Source organism: Scyliorhinus torazame, chromosome 5 (assembly GCF_047496885.1).
Source record: "Scyliorhinus torazame isolate Kashiwa2021f chromosome 5, sScyTor2.1, whole genome shotgun sequence".
Taxonomy (NCBI): Eukaryota; Metazoa; Chordata; class Chondrichthyes; order Carcharhiniformes; family Scyliorhinidae; genus Scyliorhinus; species Scyliorhinus torazame.
In genome coordinates, this window is record NC_092711.1 from 326863724 (window position 1) to 326883006 (window position 19283).

The 19283-nt window shown below is 51.2% G+C and overlaps 1 protein-coding gene across 2 annotated transcripts in view; it reads left to right on the forward strand.

Moving 5' to 3' along the window:
- The window catches only part of hprt1 (hypoxanthine phosphoribosyltransferase 1), an 81138-nt gene that overhangs the window by 51741 nt on the left and 10114 nt on the right, over positions 1–19283 (forward strand). For both annotated transcript variants that reach the window (XM_072506007.1, XM_072506008.1), the window contains 2 exons: positions 1960–2042; positions 3027–3073. In XM_072506007.1, coding sequence (XP_072362108.1) covers positions 1960–2042; positions 3027–3073 — 130 coding nt within the window. The remainder of the gene's footprint in view (positions 1–1959; positions 2043–3026; positions 3074–19283) is intronic.

Here is a 19283-nt window from a genome sequence, read left to right on the forward strand (position 1 = left end):
TATCCGAACTTGCAGCAAGTTTCAGATGAGCTGAAGTTTATGGGGATGGTGTGAGTCTGCAGATAACTAAGAAGTAGCAGGAGAATGGGAAGCTCATATGGGAGCGATAGTGCTGGAGGTTGGGAGAGCATGGCGCGTTGCATGGTGCGCTGCTTGGCGCGCTGGGCCTGGGGCAAACGCTGGATGGTGCGCTGGGCCTGGGGCAAACGCTGGATGGTGCGCTGGGCATGACGGGAAACGCTGGGGGAGCACTGGGTGGTGCGCTGGGCATGGGGGAAACGCTGGGTGGTGCGCTGGGCATGGGGGAAGCGCTGGGTGGTGCGCTGGGCATGGGGGAGCGCTGGATGGTGCGCTGGGCATGGGGGAAGCGCTGCATGGTGCGCTGGGCATGAGGGAAGCGTTGCATGGTGCGCTGGGAATGGGGGAGCGCTGGATGGTGCGCTGGGCATGGGGGAAGCGCTGCATGGTGCGCTGGGCATGGGGGAAGCGCATGGTGCGCTGGGCATGGGGGAAGCGCTGGGTGGTGCTCTGGGCATGGGGGAAGCGCTGGGTGGTGCGCTGGGCCTGGGGGGAGCGCTGGGTGGTGCGCTGGGCCTGGGGGGAGCGCTGGGTGGTGCGCTGGGCATGGGGGAGCGCTGGGTGGTGTGCTGGGCCTGGGGGGGAGCGCTGGGTGGTGCGCTGGGCCTGGGGGGAGCGCTGGATGGTGCGCTGGGCATGGGGGAGCGCTGGGTGGTGCGCTGGGCATGGGGGAAGCCCTGGGTGATGCGCTAGGCATGGGGAGCGCTGGGTGGTGCGCTGGGCATGGGGGGAGCGCTGCATGGTGCGCTGGGCATGGGGGATGCGCTGCATGGTGCGCTGGGCATGGGGAAGCGCTGCATAGTGCGCTGGGCATGGGGGATGCGCTGCATGGTGCGCTGGGCATGGGGGAAGCGCTGCATGGTGCGCTGGGCATGGGGGGAGCGCTGGATGGTGTGCTGGGCATGGGGGAGCGCTGGATGGTGTGCTGGGCATGGGGGGAGCGCTGGATGGTGTGCTGGGCATTGGGGGAGCGCTGGGTGGTGCGCTGGGCATGGGGGAGCGCTGCATAGTGCGCTGGGCATGGGGGAAGCGCTGCATGGTGCGCTGGGCATGGGGGATGCGCTGCATGGTGCGCTGGGCATGGGGGAAGCGCTGCATGGTGCGCTGGGCATGGGGGAAGCGCTGCATGGTGCGCTGGGCATGGGGGAAGCGCTGCATGGTGCGCTGGGCATGGGGGAGCGCTGCATAGTGCGCTGGGCATGGGGGAAGCGCTGCATGGTGCGCTGGGCATGGGGGAAGCGCTGCATGGTGCGCTGGGCATGAGGGAAGCGCTGGGTGGTGCACTGGGCATGGGGGAGCGCTGGATGGTGCGCTGGGCATGGGGGAGCGCTGGGTGGTGCACTGGGCATGGGAGCGCTGGGTGGTGCACTGGGCATGGGGGAGCGCTGGGTGGTGCACTGGGCATGGGGAGCGCTGGGTGGTGCACTGGGCATGGGAGCGCTGGGTGGTGCGCTGGGCATGGGGGGAGCGCTGGATGGTGCGCTGGGCATGGGGGAAGCGCTGGATGGTGCGCTGGGCATGGGGGGAGCGCAGGATGGTGTGCTGGGCATGGGGGGAGCGCAGGATGGTGCGCTGGGCATGGGGGGAGCGCTGGATGGTGCGCTGGGTATGGGGGAAGCGCTGGATGGTGCGCTGGGCATGGGGGAAGCGCTGGATGGTGCGCTGGGCATGGGGGGAGCGCAGGATGGTGCGCTGGGCATGGGGGAAGCGCTGGATGGTGCGCTGGGCATGGGGGGAGCGCAGGATGGTGCGCTGGGCATGGGGGAAGCGCTGGATGGTGCGCTGGGCATGGGGGAAGCGCTGGATGGTGCGCTGGGCATGGGGGAAGCGCTGGAGCACACACAACTTTCTATGAAGATGATAAACTCCCTTTGTTCACAGGATATAATTGATACGGGTAAAACAATGCAAACTCTGCTGAACATGTTGCAGGATTACAAACCCAACATGGTGAAAGTGGTCAGGTAAGCTTCATGTGTGCAGCCTGTACAGTGTCAGCTGCTAACCAATATAAATAGTGGGCAATAGATTTTCTAACTGCCTAAAGGCCTTGAGTTACTGTTTGCTTCAGAATCCCCAGACATACATATTTTATAAAATAATTTCAGTTCCCATCCCATGGATCTTGCTCCCACATCCCTGAGTCCTGACACCACAGCATTCCTGAAATCCGAACTATATCGGCCATGGGCGGAATTCTCCGCCCCCCAGTTGCCTGTTTCTCGGCAGTGGGGGATGGTACATTGTCGCTGACGGCAGAATTCTCTGCTCCTCCACACTGTTAATGGGAATTCCCATTGAAGCCACCCCAGAAATCCCTGAGCGGGAGTGCACTGCCAGCGGGACACCACATTCCTAGTTTTGCCCTTTATTATTTAATGTGATGTAGGTGTTCACCATGAGGTCAGAATTTGTTGTCCATCCCGAATTGCCCTTGAACTGAGTGTCTTGCTCATCCATTTCAGAGTCAACCACATTTCTGTGGGTCTGGAGCCCAGTTCAGGGATTTTCTTCCCTGAAGGGCATTAGTGAACAAGATGGGGTTTTACAACAATTGCCAATACTTTCATGGTCATCATTACTGAGACTCGCTTTCAATTCCAGACTTTATTAATTGTAACAGGTGCCATGGTGGGATTTCAGAGCATTAGCCTGGGTCTCTGGTTTACCAGTCCCAGCATCTTCCCCATCTCTTTCTCATCCCCATCTTCAGAGGATTTTTCCTCCTCTCCCAGGATAAAGGTTACTCCAAAAGGGTTGTAGGAGAGATGTGCTAGCACTGGAAAGGGTGCAGAGGAGATTTACCAGGATGTTGCCTGGACTGGAGAGTTTTAGTTATGAAGAGAGATAGGATAGACTGGGATTATTTTCCTTGGAGCAGAGGAGACTGTGCTCGATGATTCTATTTGACAATATCATTCCAATAACTCTCTCTTGCTTCTTTATAGTCTGCTGGTGAAACGAACGCCACGAAGTGTGGGCTATCGACCAGACTGTGAGTATTGCGTTTAAAGTCAAGATCCTTGTTGACCTGCAAACCAGAGCTTCCCGGTGGAGCCGGCCTCCACATTGCTGGAGGAGGTGCTGACGACAGGCGGACTGGAGAAGGGGGTAGTGTCGGCGGTTTAAGGGGCTATTTTGAGAGAGGAGAAGGCACGGCTGCATGGAATCAAGGCAAAGTGGGAGGAAGAGTTGGGAGAGGGTATGGAGGAGGGGTTCTGGTGTGAGGTGCTCCGGAGGGTGAACGCCTCCACCTCGTGTGCGAGGTTGGGGCTGATACAGCTGAAGGTGGTGTGTAGAGCACACAACAAAGAACAAAGAAATGTACAGCACAGGAACAGGCCCTTCGGCCCTCCAAGCCAGTGCCGACCATGCTACCCAACTAAACTACAATCTTCTACATTTCCTGGGTCCGTATCCTTCTATTCCCATCCTATTCATATATTTGTCAAGATGCCCCTTAAATGTCACTATCGTCCCTGCTTCCACTACCTCCTCCGGTAGCGAGTTCCAGGCACCCACTACCCTCTGCATATAAAACTTGCCTCATACATCTACTCTAAACCTTGCCCCTCTCACCTTAAACCTATGCCCCCTAGTAATTGACCCCTCTACCCTGGGGAAAAGCCTCTGACTATCCACTCTGTCTATGCCCCTCATAATTTTGTAGAACTCTATCAGGTCTCCCCTCAACCTCCTTCGTTCCAGTGAGAACAAACCGAGTTTATTCAACTGCTCCTCATAGCTAATGCCCTCCATACCAGGCAACATTCTGGTAAATCTCTTCTGCACCCTCTCTAAAGCCTCCACATCCTTCTGGTAGTGTGGCGACCAGAATTGAACACTATACTCCAAGTGTGGCCTAACTAAGGTTCTATACAGCTGCAACATGACTTGCCAATTCTTATACTCAATGCCCCGGCCAATGAAGGCAAGCATGCTGTATGCCTTCTTGACTACCTTCTCCACCTGTGTTGCCCCTTTCAATGACCTGTGGACCTGTACTCCTAGATCTCTTTGACTTTCAATACTCTTGAGGGTTCTACCATTCACTGTATATTCCCTACCTGCATTAGACCTTCCAAAATGCATTACCTCACATTTGTCCGGATTAAACTCCATCTGCCATCTCTCCGCCCAAGTCTCCAAACAATCTAAATCCTGCTGTATCCTCTGACAGTCCTCATCGCTATCTGCAATTCCACCAACCTTTGTGTCGTCTGCAAACTTACTAATCAGACCAGTTACATTTTCCTCCAAATCATTTATATATACTACAAACAGCAAAGGTCCCAGCACTGATCCCTGCAGAACACCACTGGTCACAGCCCTCCAATTAGAAAAGCATCCTTCCATTGCTACCCTCTGCCTACTATGACCTAGCCAGTTCTGTATCCACCTTGCCAGCTCACCACTGATCCCGTGTGACTTCACCTTTTGTACTAGTCTACCATGAAGGACCTTGTCAAAGGCCTTACTGAAGTCCATATAGACAACATCCACTGCCCTACCTGCATCAATCATCTTAGTGACCTCCTCGAAAAACTCTTATCAAGTTAGTGAGACACGACTTCCCCTTCACAAAACCGTGCTGCCTCTCACTAATACGTCCATTTGCTTCCAAATGGGAGTAGATCCTGTCTCGAAGAATTCTCTCCAGCAATTTCCCTACCACTGAAGTAAGGCTCACCGGCCTGTAGTTCCCTGGATTATCCTTGCTACCCTTCTTAAACAGAGGAACAACATTGGCTATTCTCCAGTCCTCCGGGACATCCCCTGAAGGCAGTGAGGATCCAAAGATTTCTGTCAAGGCCTCAGCAATTTCCTCTCCAGCCTCCTTCAGTATTCTGGGGTAGATCCCATCAGGCCCTGGGGACTTATCTACCTTAATATTTTTTAAGACACCCAACACCTCATCTTTTTGGATCTCAATGTGACCCAGGCTATCTACACACCCTTCTCCAGACTCAACATCTACCAATTCCTTCTCTTTGGTGAATACTGATGCAAAGTATTCATTTAGTACCTCGCCCATTTCCTCTGGCTCCACACATAGATTCCCTTGCCTATCCTTCAGTGGGCCAACCCTTTCCCTGGCTACCCTCTTGCTTTTTATGTACGTGTAAAAAGCCTTGGGATTGTCCTTAACCCTGTTTGCCAATGACTTTTCGTGACCCCTTCTAGCCCTCCTGACTCCTTGCTTAAGTTCCTTCCTACTTTCCTTATATTCCACGCAGGCTTCGTCTGTTCCCAGCCTTTTAGCCCTGACAAATGCCTCCTTTTTCTTTTTGACGAGGCCTACAATATCTCTCGTTATCCAAGGTTCCCGAAAATTACCGTATTTATCCTTCTTCCTCACAGAAACATGCCGGTCCTGAATTCCTTTCAACTGACACTTGAAAGCCTCCCACATGTCAGATGTTGATTTGCTCTCAAACATCCGACCCCAATCTATGTTCTTCAGTTCCCGCCTAATATTATTATAATTAGCCTTCCCCCAATTTAGCACATTCATCCTAGGGCCACTCTTATCCTTGTCCACCAGTACTTTAAAACTTACTGAATTGTGGTCACTGTTACTGAAATGCTCCCCTACTGAAACATCTACCACCTGGCCGGGCTCATTCCCCAATACCAGGTCCAGTACCGCCCCTTCCCTAGTTGGACTGTCTACATATTGTTTTAAGAAGCCCTCCTGGATGCTCCTTACAAACTCCGCCCCATCTAAGCCCCTGGCACTAAGTGAGTCCCAGTCAATATTGGGGAAGTTGAAGTCTCCCATCACCACAACCCTGTTGTTTTTACTCTTTTCCAAAATCTGTCTACCTATCTGCTCCTCTATCTCCCGCTGGCTGTTGGGAGGCCTGTAGTAAACCCCCAACATTGTGACTGCACCCTTCTTATTCCTGATCTCTACCCATATAGCCTCACTGCCCTCTGAGGTGTCCTCCCTCAGTACAGCTGTGATATTCTCCCGAACCAGTAGCGCAACTCCGCCTCCCCTTTTACATCCCCCTCTATCCCGCCTGAAACATCTAAATCCTGGAGCGTTTAGCTGCCAATCCTGCCCTTCCCTCAACCAGGTCTCTGTAATGGCAACAACATCATAGTTCCAAGTACTAATCCAAGCTCTAAGTTCATCTGCCTTACCCGTAATACTTCTTGCATTAAAACATATGCATTTCAGGCCACCAGACCCGCTGTGTTCAGCAACTTCTCCCTGTCTGCTCTGCCTCAGAGCCCCACTGTCCCTATTCCCTAGTTCTCCCTCAATGCTCTCACCTTCTGACCTATTGCTCTCGTGCCCACCCCCCTGCCATACTAGTTTAAACCCTCCTGTGTGACACTAGCAAACCTCGCGACCAGGATATTTATGCCTCTCCGGTTTAGATGCAACCCGTCTTTATATAGGTCACACCTGCCCCGGAAGAGCTCCCAGTGGTCCAGATAACGGAAACCCTCCCTCCTACACCAGCTGTTTAGCCACGTGTTTAGCTGCTCTATCTTCCTATTTCTAGCCTCACTGGCACGTGGCACAGGGAGGAATCCCGAGATTACAACCCTAGAGGTCCTGTCTTTTAACTTTCTGCCTAGCTCCCTGAAATCCTGCTGCAGGACCTCATGCCCCTTCCTGCCTATGTCGTTAGTACCAATATGTACAACGACCTCTGCCTGTTTGCCCTCCCCCTTCAGGATGCCCTCTACCCGTTCGGAGACATCCTGGACCCTGGCACCAGAGAGGCAACATACCATCCTGGAGTCTCTTTCACGTCCACAGAAGCGCCTATCTGTGCCCCTGACTATAGAGTCCCCTATTACTATTGCTCTTCTGCGCTTTGACCCTCCCTTCTGAACATCAGAGCCAGCCGTGGTGCCACTGCTCTGGCTGCTGCTGTTTTCCCCTGATAGGCTATCCCCCCGACAGTATCCAAAGGGGTATACCTGTTCGAGAGGGGGACAACCACAGGGGATTCCTGCACTGACTGCCTGCCCTTTCTGGTGGTCACCCATTTCTCTGCCTGCACCTTGGGTGTGACCACATTTACATAACTGCGATCTATGACGCTATCCGCCACCTGCATGCTCCTAAGTGCATCCAATTGCTGCTCCAACCGAACCATGTGGTCTGTGAGGAGCTCCAGTTGGGTGCACTTTCTGCAGATGAAGCTATCCGGGACGCTGGAAGCCTCCCGGACCTGCCACATCTCACAGTCAGAGCACTGCACCCCTCTAACTGACATTGCGTCAATTAATTAAAACTTAAATTAAAAAAAAAACATTTTTTAAAACATTTTTTAAAAATTTTCAATGTTACTGTTAACTATCTGAATCCTAGCACTAGATTTCTAATAGAAATGCGAAAGCTATATATAGTACTCTCCGATCTCTGGCTTAGATACCCCTCTAAATTATAATTAAGTAATTATGTCTAATTAGTTACCAATGCTTAATTTTTTTAATTTAGTGTAGATTCCCTGCCAGCCACTCAGGCCACAGCTTTTCTGTGATGTCACTTCAGTTTCCCCCCGACACACACAATTTGAAAAAGGTATAAAAGTAAAAATGAGTAAAATCACTTACTTACCTTCTGAGTGTCTTAGATGTTCTCAGGTTCTCTCCCTGACAGAGACTGCTCCTCCTCCTCCGAACGTCTCCCGAAACTAGGCCGCGATCTTTTAAAATCTCCGCTCTGACTCGCAGCTCCTGGACTTTTTAAGTCTCTGCGCTGTTTTCACTGTCCCAGCTCACTCACCTCCCGCGCTGTTTTCACTGTCCCGGCTCACTCAGCTCCCGCGCTGTTTTCACTGTCCCGGCTCACTCACCTCCCGTGCTGTTTTCACTGTCCCGGCTCACTCACCTCCCGTGCTGTTTTCACTGTCCCGGCTCACTCTCCTCTCGCGCTGTTTTCACTGTCCCGGCTCACTCAGCTCCCGCGCTGTTTTCACTGTCCCAGCTCACTCACCTCTCGCGCTGTTTTCACTGTCCCGGCTCACTCACCTCTCGCGCTGTTTTCACTGTCCCAGCTCACTCACCTCCCGTGCTGTTTTCACTGTCCCGGCTCACTCACCTCTCGCGCTGTTTTCACTGTCCCAGCTCACTCACCTCCCGTGCTGTTTTCACTGTCCCAGCTCACTCACCTCTCGCGCTGTTTTCACTGTCCCGGCTCACTCACCTCTCGCGCTGTTTTCACTGTCCCCTCAAGGGCGAGGATGAGCCGGCTCTTTGAGGGGGTAGAAGATGTGTGTGAACTTGCGGGGGGGGAGGGCCCGCAAACCACGTTCATATGTTTTGGTCCTGTCCAAAGCTGGAGGATTACTGGAAGATTTTTAGGATAATCTCTAAAGTGGTGCACGTGAAACGGGACCTGGGTCCTCGGGAGGCCATGTTCGGGGTGTCGGACCAGCCGTGGTCGGAAACGGGTGTGGAGGCAGATGTTGTAGCCTTCGCCTCGTTGGCGGATCCTGTTAGGGTGGAGAGGTCTGTGGCGGCGGGACCTGCTGGAATTCCTAACACTTGAAAAGGTCAAATTTGAACTGAGGGGAAGGATGGAGGGGTTCTACAATTCATGGGTGTTATTCATTATAGAACATAGAACATACAGTGCAGAAGGAGGCCATTCGGCCCATCGAGTCTGCACCGACCCACTTAAGCCCTCACTTCCACCCTATCCCCGAAACCCAATAACCCCTCCTAACCTTTTTTGGTCACTAAGGGCAATTTATCATGGCCAATCCACCTAACCTGCATGTCTTTGGACTGTGGGAGGAAACCGGAGCACCCGGAGGAAACCCACGCACACACGGGGAGAACGTGCAGACTCCGCACAGACAGTGACCCAGCAGGGAATCGAACCTGAGACCCTGACGCTGTGAAGCCACAGTGCTAACCACTTGTGCTGCCCTTTATGCACTTTCAAGAATTGGATCACATCGAACATTAGGGTTGGAGGTGGTGGGGACTGACTATGTGTTAATGGTGACTATGGGTGATTCCTGATTCCTTTTTGTTATTTGTTTGTTAACATGCGGGCTGCTGTTTGGGAGTTTGGTGGGAGAATGGGATTACTGTTGTTGAAATGGAGATTTACATTACATTCGTTACTGCTTATTGGTGGTGGGTGTGAATTTGGGAGAAAATGTGAAAAAGGAGAATAAAATTATATATTTTTAAAGTTACTGTAAGGACCAAGTGCTTAAATATATCATCAAAATAAAAAGTTGCTCAGAATAATTTCCATTTAAACCCAGGTATTTTGAATTAAGCTCCGAGGACTGGCATTAATTCCTCCTATCACAGACCATTGCTGCAGTTCGAAATTAAATCAATTTAATAGAACATAGAACAGTACAGCACAGAACAGGCCCTTCGGCCCTCGATGTTGTGCCGAGCATTGTCAGAAACCAAGATCAAACTATCCCACTCCCTGTCATTCTGGTGTGCTCCATGTGCCTATCCAATAACCGCTTGAAAGTTCCTCAAGTGTCCGACTCCACTATCACAGCAGGCAGTCCATTCCACACCCGAACCACTCTCTGAGTAAAGAACCTACCTCGGACATCCCTCCTATATCTCCCACCCTGAACCTTACAGTTATGCCTCCTTGTAACAGCTACATCCACCCGAGGAAATAGTCTCTGAACGTCCACTTTATCTATCCCCCTCATCATCTTATAAACCTCTATTAAGTCGCCTCTCATCCTCCTTCGCTCCAATGAGAAAAGCCCTAGCTCCCTCAACCTTTCCTCATAAGACCTATCCTCCAAACCAGGCAGCATCCTGGTAAATCTCCTTTGCACCCTTTCCAATGCTTCCACATGGTTCCTATAATGAGGTGACCAGAACTGCACACAATACTCCAAATGTGGTCTCACCAGGGTCATGTATAGTTGCAGCATAACCCCGCGGCTCTTAAACTCAAGCCCCCTGTTAATAAACGCTAACACACTATAAGTCTTCTTCGCGGCTCTATCCACTTGAGTGGCAACCTTCAGAGATCTGTGGACATGAACCCCAAGATCTCTCTGTTCCTCCACATTCCTCAGAACCCTGCCGTTGACCCTGTAATCCGCATTCAAATTTTTTTCTACCAAAATGAATCACCTCGCACTTAGAACATAGAACATAGAACGATACAGCGCAGCACAGGCCCTTTGGCCCACGATGTTGCACCGAAACAAAAGCCATCTAACCTACACTATGCCATTATCATCCATATGCTTATCCAATAAACCTTTAAATGCCCTCAATGTTGGCGAGTTCACTACTGTAGCAGGTAGGGCATTCCACGGCCTCACTACTCTTTGCGTAAAGAACCTACCTCTGACCTCTGTCCTATATCTATTACCCCTCAGTTTAAAGCTATGTCCCCTCGTGCTAGCCATTTCCATCCGCGGGAGAAGGCTCTCACTGTCCACCCTATCTAACCCCTTGATCATTTTGAATGCCTCTATTAAGTCTCCTCTTAACCTTCTTCTCTCTAACGAAAACAACCTCAAGTCCATCAGCCTTTCCTCATAAGATTTTCCCTCCATAGCAGGCAACATCCTGGTAAATCTCCTCTGCACCCGCTCCAAAGCTTCCACGTCCTTCCTATAATGCGGTGACCAGAACTGTACGCAATACTCCAAATGCAGCCGTACCAGAGTTTTGTACAGCTGCAACATGACCTCATGACTCCGGAACTCAATCCCTCTACCAATAAAGGCCAACACTCCATAGGCCTTCTTCACAGTCCTATCAACCTGGGTGGCAACTTTCAGGGATCTATGTACATGGACACATGAAAATCTATAGGTATGTCAGGAATAAGCGAATAACTAGGGAAAGAGTAGGACCAGTCAAGGACAGGGATGGGAAGTTGTGTGTGGAGTCTGAAGAGATAGGCGAGATACTAAATGAATATTTTTCGTCAGTATTCACTCAGGAAAAAGATAATGTTGTGGAGGAGAATGCTGAGACCCAGGCTATTAGAATAGATGGCATTGAGGTACGTAGGGAAGAGGTGTTGGCAATTCTGGACAGGCTGAAAATAGATAAGTCCCCGGGTCCTGAAGGGATTTATCCTAGGATTCTCTGGGAGGCCAGGGAAGAGATTGCTGGACCTTTGGCTTTGATTTTTATGTCATCATTGACTACAGGAATAGTGCCAGAGGACTGGAGGATAGCAAATGTGGTCCCTTTGTTCAAAAGGGGAGCAGAGACAACCCCGGCAACTATAGACCGGTGAGCCTCACGTCTGTAGTGGGTAAAGTCTTGGAGGGGATTATAAGAGACAAGATTTATAATCATCTAGATAGGAATAATATGATCAGGGATAGTCAGCATGGCTTTGTGAAGGGTAGGTCATGCCTCACAAACCTTATCGAGTTCTTTGAGAAGGTGACTGAACAGGTAGACGAGGGTAGAGCAGGTGATGTGGTGTATATGGATTTCAGCAAAGCGTTTGATAAGGTTCCCCACGGTAGGCTATTGCAGAAAATACGGAGGCTGGGGATTGAGGGTGATTTAGAGATGTGGATCAGAAATTGGCTAGCTGAAAGAAGACAGGGTGGTGGTTGATGGGAAATGTTCAGAATGGAGTTCAGTTACAAGTGGAGTACCACAAGGATCTGTTCTGGGGCCGTTGCTGTTTGTCATTTTTATCAATGACCTAGAGGAAGGCGCAGAAGGGTGGGTGAGTAAATTTGCAGACGATACTAAAGTCGGTGGTGTTGTCGATAGTGTGGAAGGATGTAGCAGGTTACAGGGGGACATAGATAAGCTGCAGAGCTGGGCTGAGGGGTGGCAAATGGAGTTTAATGTAGAGAAGTGTGAGGTGATTCACTTTGGAAGGAATAACAGGAATGCGGAATATTTGGCTAATGGTAAAGTTCTTGGAAGTGTGGATGAGCAGAGGGATCTCGGTGTCATAGAAACTTCACACCTCATCTTCACATAGGCCTCCTTCTTCCTCTTAACAAGAGATTCCACTTCCTTGGTAAACCCCGGTTCCCTCACTCGACGCCTTCCTCCCTGCCTGACCGGTACGTACTTATCAAGAACACGCAGTAGCTGTTCCTTGAACAAGCTCCACTTATCCAGTGTGCCCAACACTTGCAGCCTACTTCTCCAACCTATCCCCCCCAAGTCATGTCTAATGGCATCATAATTGCCCTTCCCCCAGCTATAACTCTTGCCCTGCGGTGTATACTTATCCCTTTCCATCACTAACGTAAACGTCACCGAATTGTGGTCACTGTCCCCAAAGTGCTCTCCTACCTCCAAATCCAACACCTGGCCTGGTTCATTACCCAAAACCAAATCCAAAGTGGCCTTGCCTCTTGTTGGCCTGTCAACATATTGTGTCAGGAAACCCTCCTGCACACACTGTACAAAAAACGACCCATCTAATGTACTCGAACTATATCTTTTCCAGTCAATATTTGGAAAGTTAAAGTCTCCCATAATAACTACCCTGTTACTTTCGCTCTTATCCAGAATCATCTTCGCCATCCTTTCCTCTACATCCCTAGAGCTATTTGGAGGCCTATAGAAAACTCCCAACAGTGTGACCTCTCCTTTCCTGTTTCTAACCTCAGCCCATACTACCTCGGAAGAAGAGTCCCCGTCTAGCATCCTCTCCGCCACCGTAATACTGCTCTTGACTAGCAGCGCCACACCTCCCCCTCTTTTGCCTCCTTCTCTGAGCTTACTAAAACACCTAAACCCCGGAACCTGCAACATCCATTCCTGTCCCTGCTCTATTCATGTCTCCGAAATGGCCACAACATCGAAGTCCCAGGTACCAACCCATGCTGCCAGTTCCCCTACCTTATTTTGTATACTCCTGGCATTGAAGTAGACACATTCAAACCACCTACCTGAACACTGGCCCCCTCCTGCGACGTCAAATCTGTGCTCCTGACCTCTATACTCTCATTCTCCCGTGCCCTAAAACTACAATCCAGGTTCCCATGCCCCTGCTGCATTAGTTTAAACCCCCCTAAAGAGCACTAACAAATCTCCCCCCCAGGATATTTATGCCCCTCAGGTTCAGATGTAGACCATCCTGTCTGTAGAGGTCCCACCTTCCCCAGTAAGAGCCCCAGTTATCCAGAAATCTGAATCCCTCCCGCCTGCACCATCCCTGTAGCCACGTGTTTAATTGCTTATCAGGGTTAAACTCCATCTGCCATTTTTTGGCCCAGCTCTGCATCCTATCAATATCTCTTTGCAGCCTACAACAGCCCTCCACCTCATCCACTATTCCACCAATCTTGGTGTCATCAGCAAATTTACTGACCCACCCTTCAGCCCCCTCCTCCAAGTCATTGATAAAAATCACGAATAGCTGAGGACCCAGCACTGATCCCTGTGGTACACCGCTGGTAACTGGTCTCCAGTCTGAAAATTTTCCATCAACCACCACCCTCTGTCTTTATGTGATAGCCAGTTACTTATCCAATTGGCCAAGTTTCCCTTTATCCCACACCTCCTTACTTTCTTCATGAGCCGGCCATGGGGAACCTTATCAAACGCCTGACTAAAATCCATGTATATGACATCAACTGCTCTACCTTCATCTACACACTTAGTTACCTCCTCAAAGAATTCAATCAAATTTGTGAGACAAGACCTACCCTTCACGAATCCATGTTGACTATCCCGGATTAAGCTGCATCTTTCCAATTGGTCATAAATCCTATCCTTCAGGCCCTTTTCCATTATCTTCCCGACCACCGAAGTAAGACTAACCGGCCTATAATTACCAGGTCATTCCTATTCCCTTTCTTGAGCAGAGGAACAACAGTCGCCACTCTCCAGTCCTCTGGCATTATCCCCGTGGACAGCGAGGACCCAAAGATCAAAGCCAAAGACTGCAATCTCATCCCTTGCCTCCCAAAGAATCCTTGGATATATCCCATCTGGCCCAGGGGACTTGTCGACCCTCAGGTTTTTCAAAATTGCTAATACATCCTTCCTCAGAACATCTACCTCCTCCAGCCTACCCGCCTGTATCACACTCTCATCCTCAAAAACATGGCCCCTCTCCTTTGTGAACACTGAAGAAAAGTATTCATTCAACGCCTCTCCTATTTCTTCTGACTCCATGCACAAGTTCCCACTACTGTCCTTGACTGGCCCTGCCCTCACCCTGGTCATTCTTTTATTTCTCACATAAGAGTAAAAAGCCTTGGGGTTTCCTTGATCCGACCCGCTAAGGACTTCTCATGCCCCCTGCTAGCTCTCCTAAGCCCTTTTTTCAGCTCATTCCTTGCTCCCTTGTAACCCTCAAGCGACCCAACTGAACCTTGTTTTCTCATCCTTACATAACCTTCCTTTTCCTCTTGACAAGACATTCAACCTCTTTTGTGAACCGTGGTTCCCTCACACGGCCATTTCCTCCCTGCCTGACAGGGACATACCTATCAAGGACACGCAGTATTTGTTCCTTGAACAAGCTCCACTTTTCATTTGTGCCTTTCCCTGACAGTTTCTGTTCCCATCTTATGCTCCCTAATTCTTGCCTAATCGCATCATAATTACCCCTCCCCCAATTATAAACCTTGCCCTGCCGTATGTTCCTATCCCTCTCCATTGCAATAGTGAAAGACACCGAATTGTGGTCACTATCTCCAAAGTGCTCTCCCACAAACAAATCTAACACTTGGCCCGGTTCATTACCCAGTACCAAATCCAATGTGGCCCCCCTCTTGTCAGCCTATCCACATATTGTGTCATGAAACCCTCCTGCAAACACTACAAAAACTGCCCCATCCGATCTGTTCGACCGATAGAGGTTCTAATCAATATTTGGAAAGTTTTTTTTTAAAAATATGTTTTATTGAAGTTTTTTCGATCAAAATTTCCCTTTACAGATCAAACATAACAGTAAAGAAAGTTTAACAATAAACAAATGGCTAATCAACATGGTAATCTAATCGTTTAACATAAACTAAAACTTCCCCCCCCCACCCTTCCCCCCCCTGGGTTGCTGCTGCTGGTCATCTGTCTTCCCTCTAACGTTCCCCTAGGTAGTCGAGAAATGGCTGCCACCGCCTGGTGAACCCTTGAGCCGATCCTCTCAGGGCAAACTTTATCTGCTCCAGTTTAATGAACCCCGCCATATCATTTACCCAGGCCTCCAGTCCGGGGGGTTTCGCCTCCTTCCACATGAGTAGGATCCTGCGCCGGGCTACTAGGGACGCAAAGGCCACAACGTCGGCCTCTTTCGCCTCCTGCACTCCCGGCTCATCCGCAACTCCAAATAGAGCTAACCCCCAGCCTGGTTTGACCCGGGCCTTCACCACCTTAGAAATCACTCCCGTCACTCACTTCCAATACCCCTCCAGTGCCGGGCACGACCAAAACATATGTGCGTGGTTTGCTGGGCTTCCGCCGCACCTCCCATACTTGTCCTCCACTCCAAAGAACCTGCTCAGTCTTGCTCCCATTATGTGTGCTCTATGTAGCACCTTAAATTGAATCAGGCTAAGCCTGGCGCACGAGGAAGAGGAATTTACCCTGCTTAGGGCATCAGCCCACATACCCCCCTCTATCTCCTCCCCTAGCTCTTCTTCCCACTTTCCTTTTAATTCTCCCACCAACTCCTCCCCCTCTTCCCTCATCTCTCGGTATATCTCTGACACCTTGCCCTCTCCGACCCACACCCCCGAAAGCACCCTGTCCTGTATCCCCTGTGTCGGGAGCAGCGGAAATTCCCTCACCTGTTGTCTTGTGAATGCCCTCACCTGCATATATCTAAGGAAGTTTCCCCGGGGCAACTTATACTTTTCGTCCAATGCTCCCAAGCTCGCAAACGTCCCATCTATAAATAAATCTCTCACCCTCCTAATTCCCAACTGGTGCCAGCTCTGAAATCCTCCATCCATTCTTCCTGGGGCAAACCTATGGTTGTTCCTGATTGGGGACCCCACCAGGGCTCCCCGCACACCTCTCTGTCGCCTCCATTGTCCCCAGATATTCAATGTTGCCGTCACCACCGGGTTCGTGGTAAACTTTTTTGGTGAGAGCGGTAGCGGCGCCGTCACCAGGGCCTCTAAGCTCGTCCCTTGACAGGACTGTCTCTCCAGTCTTTTCCACGCCGCTCCCTCTCCCTCCATCATCCATTTACGAATCATCGCCACATTGGCGGCCCAATAGTAGTCGCCCAAATTTGGTAGCGCCAATCCTCCTCTGTCCCTGCTACGTTGTAGGAACCCCCTCCTTACCCTCGGGACTTTCCCTGCCCACACGAAGCTCGTGATGCTCCTGTCTATTTTTTTTAAAAAGGTCTTAGTGATTAGTATAGGGAGACATTGAAATACAAATAAGAACCTCGGGAGGACCATCATCTTAATTGCCTGCACCCTGCCCGCCAGCGACAGAGGCTGCATGTCCCACCTCTTGAAGTCCTCCTCCATTTGTTCTACCAATCGTGTCAGATTAAGTCTGTGCCAGGTTCCCCAGCTCCTAGCGATCTGAATCCCCAGGTATCGGAAGTTTCTTTCCACTTTCCTTAGAGGCAGGCCTTCTATCTCTCTACTCTGGTCCCCTGGGTGTATCACGAATAGTTCACTCTTCCCCATGTTAAGCCTATATCTCGAGAAATCTCCGAACTCCCTCAACATCCGCATAACCTCTATCATCCCCCCCGCTGGGTCCGACACACAACAGTAGGTCATCCGCGTATAGCAAGACTCGGTGTTCTTCTCCCCCTCTAATCACCCCTCTCCATTTCCTGGAGTCTCTCAACGCCATGGCCAGAGGTTCAATTGCCAACGCGAACAATAGTGGAGATAGCGGGCATCCCTGTCTTGTTCCCCTATATAATCGGAAATACTCCGATCTTTGCCGACCCGTGACTACACTTGCCGTTGGGGCCCCATAAAGAAGTTTGACCCAGCTAATAAACCCGTTCCCGAACCCAAACCTCCTTAACGCCTCCCATAAATACTCCCACTCCACCCTATCAAACGCCTTCTCTGCATCCATTGCCGCCACTATCTCTGCCTCCCCCTCCACTGGGGGCATCATTATCACCCCTAATAGTCGTCGCACGTTGACATTCAGTTGTCTCCCCTTTACGAACCCTGTCTGGTCTTCGTGCACCACCCCCGGGACACAGTCCTCCATCCTCGATGTCAGTACCTTTGCCAGCAATTTGGCGTCCACATTCAATAATGAAATAGGTCTATAGGACCCGCACTGCAACGGATCTTTATCCCTCTTCAGAATTAGCGATATCGTCGCCTCCGACATTGTCGGGGGTAAAGTCCCTCCTTCCCTGGCCTCATTGAACGTCCTCACCAACAACGGGGCCAACAAGTCCACGTATTTTCTATAAAATTCCACCGGGAACCCGTCTGGTCCCGGAGCCTTCCCTGCTTGCATGTTCCCCAGCCCCTTAATAACCTCGTCCACCCCAATGGGTGCCCCCAGGCCTTCCACCTCCTGCTCCTCCACCCTTGGGAACCTCAATTGATCCAGGAACTGCCGCATCCCCTCCTCTCCCTCTGGGGGTTGGGACCTATACAGTCCCTCATAAAAGGTCTTGAACACCTCGTTTATCTTCCCTGCTCTTCGCACCGTGGCTCCCTTTTCGTCTCTAATTCCTCCTATCTCCCTCGCTGCTGTCCTCTTTCGCAATTGAGCCAGCAGGCGACTAGCCTTTTCCCCATATTCATATCTCCTCCCCTGTGCCTTCCTCCACAGCACCTCCGCCTTTCTGGTGGTCAGGAGGTCAAACTCCGTCTGGAGTCGTCTCCTCTCCCTGTACAGTCCCTCCTCCGGAGTCTCTGCAAATTCCCTGTCCACCCTTAAAATTTCCCCCAGTAATCTTTCCCTTTCTTTGGCCTCTGTTTTCCCTTTGTGGGCCCTGATGGAGATCAGCTCTCCTCTGACCACCGCTTTTAGTGCTTCCCATACCACTCCCACACGGACCTCCCGTCGTCATTGACCTCCAGGTATCTCTCAATACACCCCCGCACTCTTCCACACACTCCCTCATCCGCCATCAGTCCCACATCTAATCGCCAGAGTGCTCTCTGCTCCCTTTCCTCTCCTAGTTCCAGGTCCACCCAGTGTGGGGCATGGTCCGAAACCGCTATGGCTGAATACTCAGCTTCTTCCACCCTTGAGATCAACGACCTTCCCAGAACAAAAAAATCTATCCGGGAGTACACTTTATGGACATGGGAGAAGAAGGAGAACTCCCTGGCCCTCGGTCTAAGAAATCGCCACGGATCCACTCCCCCCGTTTGGTCCATAAACCCCTTGAGCACCTTGGCCGTTGCCGGCCTTCTTCCGGTCTTTGATCTGGATCTATCTAGCCCTGGGTCCAGCACGGTAGTGAAGTCTCCTCCCATTATCAAGTTTCCTACCTCCAGGTCCGGTATACGACCCAGCATCCGTCTCATAAATCCCGCATCGTCCCAATTCGGGGCATATCCATTAACCAACACGACCTCCATTCCCTCCAGCCTGCCACTCATCATTACATATCTACCTCCGCTATCTGCTGCGATGTTCTTTGCTTCAAATGCTACCCGTTTCCCCACCAATATGGCCACCCCTCTATTCTTTGCATCTAGTCCTGAGTGGAACACTTGTCCCACCCATCCTTTTCTTAACCTAACTTGGTCCGCCACCTTCAGGTGCGTCTCTTGGAGCATAACCACGTCTGCCCTTAGTCCTTTCAAGTGCGCGAGCATTCGGGCCCTTTTAATCGGTCCGTTCAGGCCTCTCACGTTCCACGTGATCAGCCTCACTAGGGGGCTACCTGCCCCCCTCCCGTGTCGACTAGCCATTACCTTCTCTAGGCCAGTCCCATATCCCGCCTCCGCGCTCCCACTCGCTCCCCAGGCGTCGCATTCCATCCCCGTCCACCCACTCTTTAGCCATTTCCTTTTTGATTTCCGCAGCAGCAACCCAGTTGTCTCCCCCCCCCCCCCCCCCCCCCCGCTAGATCCCTTTCTAGCGTGATTGCTCCCCCCATATTACTTCCGCAAGTCAGCTGACTTCAACTGACCCCGGCTACTCCTCACTCCTTAACCCCCCCGTGTGGGGAACTCCCATCCGCCTTGCGCCTGTCTTCCCGCCATAATCTTTCTGGCGCGGGAACATCCCTTTATCTGACCCGCCTCTTGTGGCGCAGCTCCCTTTCCTCTCCCCCTCCCATTCCTCATTCTCCGCCTATGTCCCTTCTTTCCCCCCTCACCGGCGCC